Source organism: Pteropus vampyrus, unplaced genomic scaffold (genome assembly GCF_000151845.1).
Source record: "Pteropus vampyrus isolate Shadow unplaced genomic scaffold, Pvam_2.0 Scaffold67, whole genome shotgun sequence".
Taxonomy (NCBI): domain Eukaryota; kingdom Metazoa; phylum Chordata; class Mammalia; order Chiroptera; family Pteropodidae; genus Pteropus; species Pteropus vampyrus.
Window position 1 is genome coordinate 5,494,721 of NW_011888848.1, and position 18,803 is coordinate 5,513,523.

At 40.1% G+C, this 18,803-nt stretch overlaps 1 protein-coding gene and 1 pseudogene across 1 annotated transcript in view; both read left to right on the plus strand.

The window, feature by feature from the left end:
• Positions 1-1,063: 1,063 nt before the first annotated feature.
• Positions 1,064-18,803, plus strand: part of BDH2 (3-hydroxybutyrate dehydrogenase 2) — a 20,630-nt gene continuing 2,890 nt past the window's right edge. The window contains exons 1-9 of the mRNA XM_011361502.1: positions 1,064-1,122; positions 3,981-4,072; positions 5,014-5,092; positions 6,790-6,886; positions 8,515-8,623; positions 13,677-13,737; positions 14,459-14,572; positions 17,679-17,737; positions 18,285-18,377. Coding sequence (XP_011359804.1) covers positions 4,001-4,072; positions 5,014-5,092; positions 6,790-6,886; positions 8,515-8,623; positions 13,677-13,737; positions 14,459-14,572; positions 17,679-17,737; positions 18,285-18,377 — 684 coding nt within the window. The 5' untranslated portion in view covers positions 1,064-1,122; positions 3,981-4,000. The remainder of the gene's footprint in view (positions 1,123-3,980; positions 4,073-5,013; positions 5,093-6,789; positions 6,887-8,514; positions 8,624-13,676; positions 13,738-14,458; positions 14,573-17,678; positions 17,738-18,284; positions 18,378-18,803) is intronic.
• LOC111740766 lies at positions 11,462-11,580 on the plus strand (annotated as a pseudogene).

Genomic DNA, 18,803 nt, shown 5'->3' on the forward strand with positions numbered 1-18,803 from the left:
TTGAGGCTGTCTTCAAGGAACCAGGTCCCTTTTCTTAACCCCGCTGTCCTTAATGTGTGCCTCTGACCTCATACCACGTGACAGAATGGCTGCTATGTCCCAAGGCATCATGTCTGCATTCCAGGAGAAAAGAGAGAAAGAGCAAAAGTCAAAAGCCTTTCAGAGAGGGAAGCCTTTCTAAGAAGGAAGCCCTCCTCAGAAATTCTAGCCTACGTTTCACTGGCCAGCCAGCTCTAGCAGCATAGGAGGCTCAGAGTTGAGTTTTGCTTTCTGGACTTTATAAACTAAAAGACAGAGGAAGATGAGTTGGGTGGGTGTTGAGTGAGCCAGCTTAAGTACTACATGCACAAATAACCTACACGATCACTCTGCCCAGTTATATGCCTGATAAAGTACGAGTTATTAAGCCCAGCATAAAGGGTTCACATGATCTAGTCCTTTTTTTTTTTTTTTTTTTGATCTGATATCTCTGTTCTCTTCAGCCAGTCTGGATTTTTTTTCTCTTATCCCACATGTACTTCCACTGAAATTCCCCAACCCTATCCCCTCAGTGCAGTCAGAATGGCTGTATTCTGCCACTAAACATGAATTAGTATTAAAATAGAGGGAATGTAACAAAACAATCACAACTATACCATAAACATGGGAGAATTTTTATTTTCCTGCCTCAAAGCAATCTAGGTCAAGGGCCAAGAAGGAAGTCTCCAATACCTCCAGTGACCTGGGTTCCTTCTATTTTGTTGCTATGTTATCTTCCACAGGCAATTTCTGGCTCATTTAATCTTTAGTGCCCCCAGAACAGCACAAAGAAGATACAAACGAATGACAAGGACTTAGGGAGGTTAAAGTGAAGGAAACGATTTCCACATCCTAAATAAGCTGCAAGATCCTTTTCCACTTCTGGCCTCCTACTTGGAGATAACAGTTTTACCCGAGCTCCACTAGATGGCAGCACATACACAGGTACAGTATGTGAAAGTGCGAGGCCCTTTTTAAAATTGAAGGAACCTAACTACAAATCCCTGCATGCACTAGTAAATACTTGACTTACTTTTGCACAAAGGTATCAAGTTTGTAGCTCGCTCCGTGGTCTAGAAGACGCCATCCACTTGCTGCTCTAAAGTAAGATTTCCTAATATATTTTAAATGAAACTTTGGACTGGGAAAAGGGGAGGTCGAATTTTTAGATGTTGCCTTGTTCTGCACATTACCTATTTCAGAATTAATCTTAGCAGTTAGGTAGGATAAGGGTGGGTTCCTACCAAGTTTGAAACTCTGGTATATTAGTAAGTTTTTCAAAATAAGAGAGGATTTTACAGTGTCTTAAGTGAACATTTTTCTTCCTGACTCATGAAGATAGTTTCTGAAAACGCCGTTTGTGTCTCCGCTAATTGGAAATTAACATTTTGATTCTAATATTTAGAGTAAGAAAGCCATCATGTGTAGTTTTCACATTGGATGTATTGAAAGTTGCCCCATTTTACCATTTCAGGCCATGTTTGCACTGATTTTCCCTAATAAATCCATTTTGGTTTTGATAGTGCAGTTTTATCTAATAATAAGGCTTTGGCTCCGAAATCTGGTCCCAGGACAGGGAGGCCAGCAAGGGAAGGTTTTCAGAGAGAACCAAAGGGCTGCTCTGTGTTTCAGTTCAGTAAATATTCTCTCTCTCTCTCTCTCTCTCTCTCTCTCTCTCTCTCTCTCTCTCTCTCTCTCTGTCAAAGGCAAACATTTGGCTTTTGCCTTCACAGTGCCGTAATGAAAATAGTGTAAAGTAACAGCTTTTAAATACACCATGCTCAGGATTCAGGGATGGTAGATTATTGGAATCTCTCTAAAGTATATATTGAATATAGCTCTTAAATCTTTCCATGTTTAAAGTAAAAATATAATAGTCGTATAAGGAGAAAAAACCAACAGTACAAATTCATTACAGTAGAGGAGGACTGGCACCATAAAAGCCCAGCTTCTCCGTCGCAGAACAAATGCGAACTAAATCAGAAAACATCCTGTGAAGTCGTCAGCCGGTCCCACCCAGGAGACAGTTCTAATGCGTTGTTAGTCTGGCCCTCCAAGGAGATGTGGGTTTTACTGGGGGAAACGGTGATGTGAGAAAAAAGGAGAAGGGAACCACAGCCGCGATCCATGACGAAGTCCGCCCACAGGAAAGGGAGCGGGATGCCAGGCTGGCTTGGAGCCTCCCGATGGCCTTGAGGTTTGCCGGAAGGTCCGCGAGGCTCCCCGGGGAGGAGCACGGGGAGAAGCATGGTGTCCCCTAGAAATGGGTCTGCCTCAGTGTTCGCGCCGCGCTCAGGCACCGCCCACAGGAAGGTGGCCTCAGCTCCGACTCAGCGATGGGTTTCAGAGCGCAGGTGGCCAGGTGTTCAGCTATCTGGGTCCTGGTCAGTTACCAGGCCCCTGACACCGCATTGGGTCACTGAGTGTGCAAGAACCACAAGAAGAACCAGGTGTTCTGTTGGATCTGCAATCAGGAGGCTGGGTTTGAATTCGTAGCTGTGAAACACTGAGTAAAGCACACAATCTCTTTGAAGTTAGCGCACTGGTGATCCGGCCCTCTTATCTCTTAAATACTCCCTCATCCACCCCTCCTGCTCCAGCTGGCTCCCTGCCCAGGTCTATTCTCCACAGAAGTCTTTGTAAAATACATGTCTGAGCACATCACATTCTTTCCATAAACCCTTCAGTGCCCATTGCCCACTGAAGTAATTAGCCCCTCAGAAAGTAGAGCTTGGACAAAGGGTGGAGGCTTGAAAGGAAAGTACCCTTTCAATGCAGCAAAAAGCCAAATGTGGCTGAATAGAACAGAGATTCTTTCTAAAAGAAAGGACTAAATCATGTGAGCCCTCTAGGTAAGGCTCGCTACCTGTACTTTATCAGGCAGGTAATTGAGCAGAGTGATTGCGTAGTTTTGTTCATGTACTATTTATGTTGGTTCACTCAACACCTACCCAATTCACCCTCCTCCTCCCACCCTTTTTTTTTTTTCTTTGCCTGGAATGCCTATATGATGCCTTAGGACATAGCAGCCACTTTGTGATTTGGTTTGAGGTCAGAGGCACACATTAAGGACAGCAGGGTAAGAGAAAGAAACTGATTCCTTGAAAATAGCCTCAATTAAGCATCATCTGACTCTTCACCACCCCTGACCTCATCACTAGCCATTCCTCTCACCGTGAGATCTACAATCCAAGCCCTGGGCAAATATCTCATACACATCATATTTCTCCTATGTCAGAATCTCTCAGTCTTCCCTTTTAAAAATTACTGATTGTCTGTTAAAAGGTCACTGCTCCAGGCTTAAACTTTAAGAGAGGATCAGTAGCATTATGGGGTGGAATGTTCACATACAAAAAACTTAGGACACGTGCACGTAGTTCTGGCCCTGCTGTTGACTGGCTCTATGACCTTGAGCAGGTTAGGTCAGTTTCCTCATCTGTAAAATGGGGTTACTGGACATAATTTGATTTTCCAACTCTTTCGTTCAATGAGTCTCTGAGGGCAACAGTGAAATCTTTCCAAGGGATAAGGGAAAACTATAGACCACTGACGGTGCAAACTCTGACAAAAGTTTATAGGAGAGAAAGCAAACAGCAGCCCAAGTAGTAAGGACACATACAACGCCATAGCAATGTGTGCTGGGACAGTGTGGGGGGGATGGTGGTGGTAGCAAGGGAAAGGACTCCACTCCCGCTGGATCGGCATCAGAGGCACTCTGCTCTAGGTATAGAAGTAATGACAGGAAGGTTAAAGTCGAGTGTCTCTGCCCTAGTTATCACTCCAGTAGGATGCTAAATGTATCTAGAGTAAGCATGCTTGGGGAATTCAGATGGTGGGAGTGACTGTACAGAGGTGCTGTTTTCAAGTCCTTAAAGTTGTACATTAAACCATCTGTTCCATATGTTACTGCCAGCGCAAGGACATGTGCTTCGGTGTAAGTTATTAAATGAACCTGTCTTTAGGTTAAACCACACTTTCTATTATGGGTCGACTCGATGGGAAGGTCATCATCCTGACAGCTGCTGCTCAGGGGATCGGCCGGGCAGCTGCCTTAGTAAGTCACCATCTCTTGTTTGTTCACTAACTGTTGAGGTATTGAATTATGTAGATAGATTCCATGGTTATTTAATTCTGCCCTACTTTTTTTATTGACTTTTATGCTTCTGCTGCCTAAAGTTACAAAAAGAAAAGTCACTGTTTCTGACCCCAGGCAGATGAAGGAATGAATATCTCACTTATTATTATGTGATGAAGGAATGATGAAGGCAGATGAAGGAATGAATATCTCACTTATTATTATTATCATAACCTTTGACTCTGAGAAACTTATTTCTCTGCCTCAGTTTCTTTGCTCCATAATAAATTTACTGCAGAGGCCCTACAGGAGTACATAGCTTTCTCAAATTATGTCAATTCAGATGAAGGACTCCAGAATTACAGAATTACTATCAGATTACCTACCCCTTCTAATTGATATCAACTTCTCATATATTATACCCCCCACCTGAGCTAATAATGCACTTTCAGAATAATGATGGGTATGGTTTGACATTTATGAAAACAGTAGTACACTCTTAGGAGGAAAAGTGTTGAAATAACCCATTTTTCTCTTGCTATTTGGACTATAACAAGCAATGGTATATAATAAGAGCTCGCTCAGAAATGTAATGTAAGCTATCAAATCACAACAGTATTTTGAGAAGTGTTAATAAAAGTAGCCTAGTTTTTTAAAAACACCGTTTTATTGGGTATTACTTAAGGGGACAAAGTCAGATGACAAGCACAACATATGTCACATTGTTCTAATTAATGATAAAAATAATAACAATGGGAAGAATGAGGTGAGACTAGTTTGAAATTCCACCTATTTAATGTGGCGGGAGTGGGGGCGGGGAGTGGAAATAAGATAAAGGGGAAAAGGCTAAATGACTTTCCACTTAGGAAAGCAGTTTAACCAAGTAAACAAAAGATTTATTTGTGCATTGTGTCTACCAGGCTTTTGCAAGAGAAGGCGCCAAAGTCATAGCCACAGATATCAATGAGCCCAGACTTCAGGAACTGGAAGAGTACCCGGGTAAGCAACTCAGCTGCTTGAACTTAAGACTCAGTTTACAGAGCAACAGGACTCACATGCTGAAAGAGAATTCCTTAGCTGCTCAGCTCCACTGGCCTTTTTAGGGCCTGACTCTCTGATATCAAGTTTATATTCCGTGAACCTACATACAAAAATCTGCATACTTAAGTGTAGAAACAAAATTTTAGCTGTACACTTAAAATTTTTAATGTATTTAACACGTTGAAGGTTTCAGTACCTTAAAACAAAATTATGCGAACATTTAACAGTTCACAGTTCACTTTTTAGGACAACTTTTCGCTCCCACGTCCTCCTCCTCTAAGGGCAGTGCTGTCCCATAGAAACACGACGTGAGCCCTATGTGTCGTTTCAAATTTTCTAGTGGCTACATTGAAAAAGTAAAATGAAACAGGTGAAGGTTCATTTAATAATATATTTAACTCAGTACATCTAAAATATCATTTTAATGTAATCAAAAATATTAATGGAATATCTTACATTCTTTTTTTATACTAAATCTTTGAAATTCATGCGTCTTTTACACTTACAGCACATTTCAGTTCAGACTAGCTGCATTTCAAGTGTTCAGTAGCCACATCTTGCTAGTGGCTACCATGGGGGAGACACCTCAGTCCTAAAATCACATGTCATGGTCAGAAACCCAAAGAGATTACCCACATTATTTAGGCATGTATCATCCTTACCATACCACACTGAACCCAACTCTAACATCAAATAACTTCAATTAAGTTCCTCTGAAAGAAATCAGAACAGAGAACTCATTTGAAAATTAACTATCCCCACAAAACAGAACATGTTACAGGATCAAACACAGATCAATTCATTGATTTAGTTAACTGAATTAGACTATGTTGAATTATCATTCCAACAACTCTAAGTAAAGCCACTGTACTGGAAAAGCCAAAAGGAAAAGGAATCTTTGTGAAACTCAATTTTAGTCTTCTCTTTCTTTGTTTATTCATGTTTTATCTCTATATTTAAAGAGAATAATGAAATAAATCATATGTTTTAAAAACATGAAAATAATGACTGTATTAGAGGGCATTTGGATTTTTGTTGTTGTTGTTTTTAGTAACTAGTATAGTGTGTATCTCTCGAGACTTCAAGTGTTTCATCCCTTCTTCTGGCCTCTCATTTCTTCTTGCACTTTAGGCCAGAAATAAGTAATGATGCCCTTGACCAATAGAGTCATTTCAATAAATGATAGAATTGACATACAAGTAAAGCTCACAAATAGAAACAATCTCTTTTCCCACCACCCTTGACCTTCCTCCTCAAACAGACAGAATTCAGAATTTTTATAGTACTGACTCAACCTCCGCGAGAAAAAAGGAATGGGCTAAAATGGCCCACCTTCACTTATGACATATGGCTTACTGAGAAGCATCTAATATAGATCATTCATACTGCACTATAAAGTCCTTACTCGGAAAAGACCTTTATTATTCAATTCAGAAAATGGGAGAAAGAGCGGAGGGAGAGAGAGCGGTGTGTAGTTGGGAGGTCCACACTGGGAGGACTTTTTTACTAATGAGAGTCTTAGCACCCTACCAGTGGTCAACAGTCCTATGAACCCTAACCGGACAGACACTGCATCACTTCCGAACAGCTAAATCTTCAAGGCTCGACATTTTTTATACGTATAGGTGAGTAGTGCCTTTTGTTTTCCTTTTCAGGTATTCAAACTCGGGTCCTTGATGTCACAAAGAAGAAACAAATTGATCAGTTTGCCCGTGAAGTTGAGAGAATTGACGTTCTCTTTAATGTTGCCGGGTAATTCAGAACTTTTTTTGACTTCGCTCTCCTTACAGAACATTTTCCGTGACTTATATTGGAAGAATTTTGATAGTATGGACAAATTATTCCTCATGAACCATAATATATTCCTTGGGAAATACGGCTGGATTCTGAATAGAATTTTTATTATCAGATAGCCAAAGAAGTTGACATGGGCTTGGGACGTAAAGGCAATTAAGATCTACTCCAGACAGCTGATACTACTCCAAAGCAATTGCTCTTCTTAAGGCTGGTAACAGGCTCATGCCAATGGACTTGTCACTGATGTTCCAGTAGGACTTAGAAAATAAAATAAAAAACAGATTTCCAGTAGAATATCTTTCAAACGAAGCATATGTCCTAGAAGCCAAGTACATACTGAAATGCGTATGTTTCCAATTTTTTTGGCACAATAAAGTCTAGCAAGTCATTTATACCTCCCAAGCTCAGTATTTCTTATTGGGAAAATAAATCTCAGCCCAAAGAGAAAGGCTGAATTAAACTTTTTAGGGTAGTTCCAGCCTTGCTGAACCACGTGTGAATGATGAGAAACTGGAAGTAGAGCAGCTCCATGTAAATACAGCGGCTGCTAAGACATTCCCTTCTCAGGCACAAGAGCAGAGCTAAGCACAGCTGAGGCTTACACAGGAGTGAAGTCGATACATTCTGAAGTTCTGCTTTTCTTACAGTTAGGATTACACTGGTACTGCTGCAGTAATAGAAAAATCCTAGCACCTTCTAATAGATTTTTCTGGCACTTCCTAATCATGTCTCAGAGCGGAAAAAAAAAAATCTGTCCATATTTTATCAGGTATTACGATATATGAAAATTAAATTAAAGCAAAAAATTTGTGATGATCTATTTTATAACTTGCTCATCCCTCATATGAGAATATACCCAGAGCCATGAAAAAAAAAATTAACTAGCAAAATTAGTTTTCGAGCATCTATTAAATTTTCAGCCAGGTAAAGGATATAGAAACAGAGCATATGGTTCTTGCCATCATTCATTTGAACTGGAAGTACAGTCACAACCAACAATATTTTATCATTAATTACATAATTTTGGTCCAAGGGACAGTGAAATCAATTAGGACACCAGTTCCTATAAGGCTTCCTGGAGGAAGTGTGACCTGAAAAAAATCAAAGCTTATTTTAAGGGTTTTGTTTTGTTCTGCTTTGTTTATTCAATATGTTAGAGCTGTACAGTAGCACTATTACTTCGCTACCCTGAGATGTTTGTTTTCCTCGCATTCCCTTATGAATGTTTAATCTGTGCCACCCGAGGGCACTGTTGCTCTTGCAATAGGAGTCGGGCAGGTGTCATCATTTATTTGTTTTTGATGTTTCCCGTGCTGTTAATATACAGCATCTTATGTTTGGTGGCACAGAACTCTTGCCTTCTTCTTTTAAAAAAAAAGGAATTTGTGTTCAAATAAATTTATTTATTTAGGTTATTGGGATAGTTACTAATGTAATGTACTGATACTATGTTTGAATTATTAAAAATCTTGGTAAGGGAAGAGACAATGATCTAAGTCAATCGATGTCAATAAAATGATATGGAAGTGGAATGGAAATCTTTTTACATATTTCTTCCCCTAATTGTTTAATCACTGTTCCAGTTTTGTCCATCACGGAACCATCTTGGACTGTGAAGAGAAAGACTGGGACTTCTCAATGAATCTCAACGTCCGCAGCATGTACCTGATGATCAAGGCATTTCTTCCTCAAGTAAGGTGACCACCACCTCTGGGATAAGCATCACTGCATAAGTAGGTCTCCTTACTGGGCATCTAGAAAGGATCCCCACATATGCTGAGGAATAAAAATAATTAACATAATGACTAACCTGTATTGAAAATTTATAGCAAGAAATTTAATATAAGTTAACTCATCGAACCTTCCAGTTCATCCATTCAAGGAATATTAAGCACTTTCTATATACCAGGCTTTATTCTACGTTCAGAAGACACTAAACAAAGTCCTTATGTAAGGGAGGACACACTTGTAAGGGGTGAGACAGGATAATAGTTAACAAAATAAACATATATTATGTTGGGTGCTTATAAGTGCTATGAAGAAAAGAAGCTAGGATATCAGTGAAGTCCAGGAGAATCTTATCGATAAGGAAAAATTTTGATAGAGGTCTGAATGAAGTTGGGGAGCTAATCATTCAGGTATCTGGGGAGAGAGTTCCAGGAAGAAGGACAGCAAGGAGGCACATGGGACCAGAACAATCCAATGAGGTATGTACCACTTTATCACGTCCATGATACAGAGGATGAAGCTGGGAGGCTACATAATTAGCAAGTAGTTAGAGCCAGGATTCAAACCCTGAAGTTGGGCCCCTTCTTGAATTTCAGTGTCTAGGCACACGCCCTCAAGATGGATGTACCCGATTGCTTCTCTGTACCTTGAGTATTCTGCTTACACTCCTGTTTTTAGCTGAGCTGCAAAGGTACCAGAGAGATGAGAGACAGTCTGTGCTAAATAGTTTTCCTCCCGAGTCTGCTGCCCTTGAATTCTCCAGTCTTCACACAACTTGTGAATGTTTTTTATTTTATTTTACAAACAAGCATTAAGAAACTTTTCATAGAAAGTACCACACTAGGTGCTCTGGGGGAGGTAGGTATAAATATGAAAAACACTGACTTCAAATGAGTTTATAAGCACAGGCTCAGACAGCACAGGCTCAGACAATGAAAGGGGTCGACAGTACAGAACCAGCTCAGTTCAGGATTGTAAATTGAACCCTAGTGAAATGCAGAAGAGTCGTTTTTCTCTGTCATCCCAGCTGGATTAGATGACTGACATCCTGAATGCTGCCCAACCTAGGGGAGGAGAAGAGCTTTTTAATGCAACTCAGGGCTAACACTTTGCTCCAAACATTCAACCTTATGTCAAGAAGGATTCAGATGAACGTTAGAAGGAAAATTAGAAGAATTGACTTAGTAACAGAATAATATTTTTAAATCTACTTGTTTAGTGCCTAGAAGGAATCTTGGGTGGGTTCATGGAATGTTCAACTGGCAAATCTTTTTAAATGTATAAACTGCTTCTTTTGCTTATTTGAAGTTCATGAGAATCTGTTATTTGGATCTCGAATCCATTTTTTGAAGAATGATTTGGGAGAGAATCAGAGGCTGCGATAAAACAAAGTTTAAGTAATGGTGGGTAAGACTGCACTTGTATGGGACTCATTCGTAAAACCAGCCTATTTCATGTCCGGAGAGCTTTATAGATATCAGTGAAGGAAGCAGGTGTGGGGTACAGTGGAGCTGAAATTTAAACTTATAAGGAAGTGTTAAGTTTTAAAATGTCAAACACTAACTTATAAATTAGTGAGTTTGCCTGTGATTTAAAGCATCTTAATGATAATCAATATGAGCCAATAACACTCATCTGTAAAAAAAAAAAAAAAATCCTGAGCAGTATTGACTGCTCAGTATTAAGTGCCACTTGTTAAAGCGACTCTAACCAATCTGACCCTGGCCTCGGAAGACTTTAGGCATGGCCTGAGCTCTGCCCCTGATTCGCCACGTGACCTGGGAGAGGGCCCCTGCACCCTCTCGACATCTATTCCTTCTGTTTAAAATTAGGGTGATAGATTATACAATCCCTTCTGGCCCTGATTGTCTGGGATACTCTGTGTCCATTAACCGTGATGCACATATTCCAGGTTAGAACTTTCCAAAGGAAGCCAGGATTTGGAGTCTAGGCAGATCTGAAAGGTCAGGTGGTCAAAACACAGGTGCACTTGTGGGAAATTTTTATTCATGGATAGAAAGACAGAAAATTATTCCAAAACTGGAAGATCCATCAAAAGGCAGAGAACAAGTTGAAAATACTGTAAGAAGAGGTCGATGCAGAATCCAAGGTCCACTGTGGAATGGAAGAGGCGATGCATTATGGCAAGAATTGGGGCGGGGGGGTGCAGTCTTGGATGTGTGGTGAGGGGTATTCCCCTTTGCTGTGTCATAGAAGAGCCCCAAGAGTATAGAGGTGCTTAGCAAACATTCATTGAATGAAAAAATGAAGCTAGGTTGTCAATCTAGTTGGAGGTCAGGGATGGAATCCCTGAAGACCCAGAAGGCAAGGTCTACCAGGTTTCGGAGCTGAGCTCTGGTCAGTGGGGCCAGAGGGCTGGGTGGGAGTAGGACTGACTAGACAGAGCTTGGGGGGAATCGTTAGAGGTCTTTCTAGCCTTCCACCCCGCAACTTGAGTTTCTGCGACATCAATCCTATATAGCATCACTATGTACCAGGCACTTTACTTTATAGTCATTCTTGCCAGAGAGGACTGTTGCCGGGAGAGCCAGGAAGAGCGTTCGCAGCATGACAGCAGGTACTGAGCTGGTGTTGAGAAGGCAGCATGAAAGGAGGCAAGGACCGTGGGCTCTAGAATCAGCAGGGAGACCTGGGTTGAATGGATAGTACACGTATTAGGAAGCAGCACCGCCATTTCCTAGGTGAGCATGTTCTAAAGTTTTGCCTGAGTTATTATTGTATTTCAGAAGACTGGACACTGAAGTTACTTAATAGCCTGTCTTTATATTTAAATTGGATTCTGTCTACAGCCATGCCACCCTGAACGTGACCGATCTCGCCTGATCTCAGAAGCTAAGCAGGGTCAGGCCTGGTTAGTACTTGGATGGGAGATCACCTAGGAATACCAGGCGCTGTAGGTGTAAAAAATATATAATAAAATAAAAATAAATTGGGTTCTCTGTATTCTATATGTATTAAAAATGGGTTATAGATGACAGTGATAGCTCAGTAAAACTGGAAAAGATAAAAACAGGTTACGTTATTTGCTAAAGTTGGTAAGAAAGAAGATTTTTAGGGCTTGGTTTTCAATATCATTATATCTGAGTAACTTTCTTGGTATTTTTTATGAGGACCTATTTAATTAAGATCCCCTTTATTATATTAACAATTTAGAGTAAATATTTTCTCCTGTACCATTGGGTCACCTCAGCCTCCCCTTGTAGTTTGTTAACCCATCTAATGCAATGCCTTAGGGTTGTTTTAGACTCTGCTTTTAGGTATAATTAGTAGCTAAGTATCAAAACGGAAAGTAAGAAAATACCAAAAGGAAACATATATTCTTGCAACCTCATCCCAGAATCCATCCAAACTTACACCTCTTTGTCTGAAAGCTGCTGGAGAAACTCACCCCAACAAAAGTGATTTCTTTCTCCAGACCCTTTACACTGCCTATTGAGACTCTTTTAGAAACTCTTTACTTGATTTTCATGGTATAGCGTATCCTGTTTTCCTTCTGTTCTCTGGTTGTTTTAACCAGCAGCTGTTTTAACTGGCCGGTCTCTGTGTTCACCGTCTCCCCAGGTTCTTTATGGTCATCCTCACAGCCTCTGGTTTCGATGAGCAGTTAATGCTCATTAGGCGGGAATTCTCCCCACCTCTTACTTCTTCCCCCAAAACATTCGTGGGTAACCATGCCCTTGCACATACGTATATTATCTTGAAAACATACATACATGTTATAATTAATACATTATAAGTTTATTTGAAAACATTTTCTAATTCATAGCAGTCTTTTCATTAGATATCCCTTTAGGTCTTGGGCAGGACTCAGCAATCTGTACTTTAAACTGGCACCTCAGGTGATTTTGATTTTTCAAAATGTATTGACCACCTACTGTGTAACATGTCTAGAAGGACGACACAGCCACAGACCCTCCTCCCATGAAGTTCACACTTTAGTGAGGGAATTCTAAAGGGGCGCTCCTAGGAAATGCTGCCTTAGACGGGGAGGCAGCCCTCACTGCACATAACCATTCTCCAAGCCCTACCCTTACGACCTCAACTGTCTCCATCTCTGTCACCCACAGACATTTATGCATCTCTGCTTTTATCCCCCGCTTTCCTAAATCATTGCCTCAGCCTCCAGTGGTCCTCTCTACAGGGTACCAGAGTCATTTTTGTAATCCCCAAATCATACCCTCCTCTTCTGGGTGAAACTCTTTACTGTCACCACCGCATTCCTTTCAGGGTAAAGCCCTTATTCCTAAATTTAGCCCTGGGTGACCTGTGTAGCCTCATTCCTTCTTTGCCCTGCATTCCAGCCAGACCCATTCCTGCCCCCAGGTCCATAACAGAGCCTTGATACATAAGGCTCTCTCTCTCCTTAAAATAACCTTCTCTTTTATTTTTCTGACTAACACTCTAGCTTTTAAAACTCAACCCATATATTTCCTCCTCAGGAGCCTTTCCTCTAGTGTCCCACAGCCTGGATCGGTCCCCTCCCATCAACTCCCCCTATTTTATGAAGGTCTCTGCTGTCACTGGTTGCTGGTAATGTCAGCAACTACAGTTGGACTTGGAGCTCTCTGTAGGCAAAGACTGTGTCACTTACCTTTGAATCACCTGGACCTAGCACAATACCTGACCACAGTGGGTATTCCACAAATACTGTGTTGAATGAAGTAAGAGTTGTCCAACATCAGGAATACATAGCAAGCACTATCATTCGTTTGCATTCTGTTTAGCTCAGAGTCCTCTTGGTCTTGCTGATGGTCTTGTGCCACAGGAAGGTGATATCCCCCTGGGAACTCTTCCTGCCAGTAAGTGTGTGCATGCGCCACCGATTTGCAGCAGTACCGGGTGAGACTGTTAAGACTGCTTAACAGAGCTCAATGTTCATAACTAATAAGATGATTCTACAAAACTTAAGCAAATGCAAATCTTTTAAAGACGTAGTATTTTTACCCTTCAGAGGGTTTTTTTTTTTTTTTTTTTTAAATCTATCTTGTTCTGGCAGATGCTCGCTCAGAAATCTGGCAATATTATCAACATGTCCTCTGTGGCTTCCAGCATCAAAGGTAGGTCTGTCTGCTTCTGGGATCATAACGCAAATACTCACACACCTTCCCAAGCTAAAGGTTTGGAGAACAAGCATAGCAGAAATCATGAAACCCACACAGAACTTCAAAACTGCATTTTAAAAATTGGTATTAAGTTCCTTAACTGCCAATCCTTTTGCCTTAGACATGAAGCAGTCATAAAATTAAAGTTTGTTTGCTTTGTTCTTCCTTTCATTCCTTCTAATGGATATGAAAATGAAGATCAAACTGGGAGAAGGAAATATTTATCCATTTAATTTATCAAAAAAGATGTATCGAACACCAGCTATGTGCTTCTGCTCCAAAAGAATTCACAGTCCTACAGGGGGCAAATGCACGTCTATGAGTGATCATATTATCACAGCTTTGTGCAAAGTGCCCTCACTACACTGGGGAGGTAAATGCCTGTGGACATGAGGAGTAATTCACAAAGACAATTGATCTGGGCCCTAAAGAGAAGTCAAGTTGAAGACCCAGGATTGCAGTGCAAGATAATGTGACAATCTGGCACAAATGGATTTGTGAGTTTAAAAGAAAATAGCTAGCGCTATTAAGGAAGAAAACCTGATACCAATCTTTTGAAAGGGCAGAGTGGGAGGAAGCATGACAATGGTTACTGGGGACATTTATGTGTGTTCTCATTCTAAAGGAAACTATGTTTTTTGTTCCTTCAATTATTGAATTTTTCCTTCCCAATCAGGAGTTGTGAACAGATGTGTCTACAGCACAACTAAGGCGGCTGTGATTGGCCTCACAAAGTCTGTGGCTGCAGACTTCATCCAGCAGGGTATCAGGTGCAACTGTGTGTGTCCAGGTGACTTTCGCACTACAGGGCTGTGGACATGTCCTTTCTGATATCTGGGTTGCCACTGAGAGAGATATCTACATAAGTTTGTTGGCTCCATGTTATATTGTCTCCTGTCATTAGGAAAAGTTCAAAAGAAAAAGAGCCTAGGCTTATTAAGATAACAGTCCAATAATAAATTGGGATAAAGAGGCTAAGTCAGTGGGAATAAGCCATAATGGGTTTAACGCCACTCGTGTGTGAGGGGCAATTCCAAACCATGTGGTTAATAGACAGCATTGGCTAGGGTTGGTGTCTTGGATGCAGACCAGGGATGACCTTGACATGGGAAAGAGGAAAAGTAGACTATGCTCACAGGACAGCGGGAGAAAGAGGAGCCTCCCAGAGCACAGGGAACTACTGAGTCATGAAAATCTCCTGGGTGGCCCATAAATTAAAAGGAAGGATTAACACCTTCCTTTATGCTATAAAAAGGGAGTCAGCAAAAGATGGCCCGCAGACCAAATCTGGCCACCACTTGTTTTGTAAATACAGTTTTATTGGAGCACATCCACACCCAGTTTACGTGTTGACTAGGACTGCCTTCGTGCTACAGGCAGAGCTGAACTGTTGTAATGGACCAAATGGTTCTTAAAGCTAAAAATATTTCCTATTCGGCTTTTTACCGGAAAGTTTGCTGACCTCACATATAAAAGAAAGGAGAAAAGCAGAACTTATTATTCGTAGAAAAGATAGTCCATTTGTCCAAACAAAAGCATTCAATAACTTATTTCTAAGGAATAAATACTCATTATCTTAATAACTGTGGGTGTGTCTATTAAATAGACATGCCCTTTCACCTGACTCCACCTACCCAAAATGAATACAAGGTGTCTAAGAACAATTATTAACTTCTTTCTTGAAAAGAAATTAAAAATTGCATATCCAGGATCAAAGCTCCTCTCAGTAGTGTACAAACTGGTGTTGAGGGGTTAGGGAGGGGTATAATTTCACAGTTACCTGTGGGATCTTTCAGAATGTGAAGGGCATGCCAGACTTGGAGAAGGGGCTGACGAGAGAAAACTACGTACGGTACAGGCATACCTTGAAAGTATTGTGAGTTCGGTTCCAGATCACGACAATAAAGCGAGTGTCTCAATAAAGCGGGTTGTAATCTATTTGCTGGTAGAAGGTCTTGCCTTCAATTTGTAAAACACCCAACATCTATTAAGTGAAATAAAGTGAAATACAATAAAACAGTTGAAAAGTCCCACAGGAGAGTCTGATGTAATCCATCATGGTCGCCCCTCAGGTTGAAAACCACTCACTCATTAGTTAAAGGGAAACTGTTACAGAATTTTCATGATGGAGGTAGTGTGTTTAATTTTTCTAGGACTAGAAAGATTAAACATAGGTAACAGTAAGAAAAAGGATAATAGAGAAGAGACAGTTTCACTGGGTTTTAACTGATGGTACTTGAGTCCAGCTATTTTCGGTGCTATTTACCCAATGGAATAAATGGCAAAATGATTGGGAAAATTTGGTTGTTTTAGCAGCTGGACTTTTCAGGAGATTGGAAAATATGTTATCAAAAGCTCTGGAACAAGGAACTAGCTGTGACTCACTGAGCCAGTCACAGAAGAAAACCTGATGAGGAATGACTGTGTCTGGGGTGGCCCTGGTGATTGTCTAGTCACAACTCTTTTAATACCAGACTTGTGTAGACTATGGCATGGTGTGTCAGTCTATGCTAAGGACACAGCAGAATCCAGTAACAATGGAATTAAGTGGAAGGCATAGGCTTGCTCTACAGCTTTAATAGCCATTCATACCAGCCATATGTAAGATATGACACTCATTTGCCTCAGTTAAAGGAAGCTGTTAAAGCTGTAAGGATTTTGAAGAAGTGTTAAGTGAAAGATTTAGGTGCCTTTAGCACACTGTTGATAGTATTTTGGACTTTAAGGAGACTGTTGATGAGGGATGTGAGGAAAATATTATCATAAACTGGATACAAGGGGATCCTTGTTGCGTGATTTCAGAAAGTTTATCAACTCTACTGCTCACAGTAACATGAGAGGTAGAAGACATTCCTAATGAGCTGGGTGATCTAGCTAAGGCAGTTTCCACTCAGAGTGTTGAAGAATGCCTCCCTCTAACAGTAAAATGTGAGAAGCAGCAGCTAAAGAAAGAGCTGTTAAATGAAAAGGAGCCAGAATTTGCTGATTTTGAATTCACAGCCTCTCCAGAAAAATGGTAAATGATGATAAAATTAAGAAATGATTTCCAAGCAAACATCACATCTATGGCACTCTCAGGAACGTGATCTAAAGACGAAGTTGAGGATGTGACTGTAAAATCAATCGCTATGCCATGAGAAAGATCGTGTGGTCTCTGAAAGACTATTTACAGAATTTACAGATTATATAAGTGAACAAAAAAGTCTGGGGAACTTTCTCTGTAGGAATGTGAACTAAGTGGGATTTAAAACTTTTCCGTGGCATTCTCTTTTTTTTTTAAGTAAAATAATTTCAAATTATATTTTTAACGAAAAACATAAAACCAGACAAAAATAGGAATTCGAAACCAATTAAAATGGCCAAGATAATGAGGAAAATTTAGAACCACCTAAATTACAAAGGACTGTGACAGTCATAGAGTTGTCCCTGAGGATCCCCAGAGTGAAACTGACAGCAAGAACAGATTTGAGAGAATTAAGGCAGTCTGGATCCTTGTCCTGATGAAGTACATGTATGGTTTTATCTATATCTCAAGGTAGTTGTGGGGATTAATTGAGATAATACATGGAAAAGTGCTTAAAATCTGTAAAGTATCATGTTAATGTAATGTGACTAAAATACATGTCTTGGGAATTCTGGATGAGTCACCCAGAGTCCCTGCCTAATGTCACAAAGAATTATAGTCTGTGTTTTCAAAACTCATAGACATGTTATTACAGAAGTTATAAGCCTATGAAGTAAAATGGCCAGTAAGTAGAGGTAAAATTGTTATTCTAAGTCATGGAGAAGGATTTCACTGATTGTTGTATCATATGGAAAGGAACTTTAAACTTAAATTGTCAATCTCTTTTTCAGCTAAAGTAAGTAACCAAGTTGAATGTCCCCCTTTGATTTAGGAATGGTTGATACCCCATCTCTGCAAGAAAGAATACAAGCCAGACCAAATCCTGAGGAGGTATAGCTACCATATTAAATGTTTAAATCTTCTGGTTAAAAAATGCCCTTTGCTTTACCTAGAATAGACAGATTAGAGATGGAAAGTAGAAGTATGGTTGTCATGGGCTGAGGGAATGGGTAGTTGTTTAATAGGTACAGAATTTCAGTTTCGTAAGATGTAAAGTATTCTGGAATTCATTGCACAATAAAAAAATACTTAACACTACTAAATTGTACACTTAAAAATGGTTAAGATGGTAAATGTTATATGTGTATTTTACTATTTTTTAAAAGCCCTCCTTTAATATGAACTTTTTGATTTGTAGATTTTAGTATAACAAAAAAAGTTTGAGTATCTTGGAAGTCACTGTAGCCCTGCTTGGTCTGCTTAGTCCACAATTAATGATTTTAATGATATTCTTACATCTCATGTATCATGTGTGATTAAGACAGTAAGCCAGTGGTATCTCTGTAGATTTGTCTTGCCTTTGACTCCCAGAAGGTGTATCAGGTGAGTTCATACTTCAGCTCACATCACCAATGTCTGGTATGCTTTCTGGTCACAGGCACTGAGCAATTTTCTGAAAAGACAGAAGACTGGAAGATTTGCAACTGCAGATGAAATAGCCCTGCTATGTGTGTATTTGGCTTCTGATGAAGTAAGCACTGTATTCCCCAGGGAGTTCATTATTCTCAATTGTATTTGGCCACTATTTGCTCAACAAAAAATGTCATCTAAGAGAGTTATGGCATATATATGTGTGTACACACACACACACACACACACACACACACATTATATATGTGTGTGTGTGTGTGTGTGTATGCTAAGATGCTGCAGGTACTAGAGATATGTTCTGATCTAATTTGCTCAAAGAAAGGCTGCTTTGATCTGAGCTGCTGACTTTTCCTCATTCAGCTTTACATGTAACTAAATGAAATGGAGGATTGAAAAAAACTTAAATTGCTCAGTTTTCTAAGAGAGAATTGCTTTCAAAAATTACAATTGAAGAAACTCTGATTAAATATAAATAAATCAAATGAATCTCCAAATTATGAGAGCTTCAGGTGAGATGGGGAGAGGG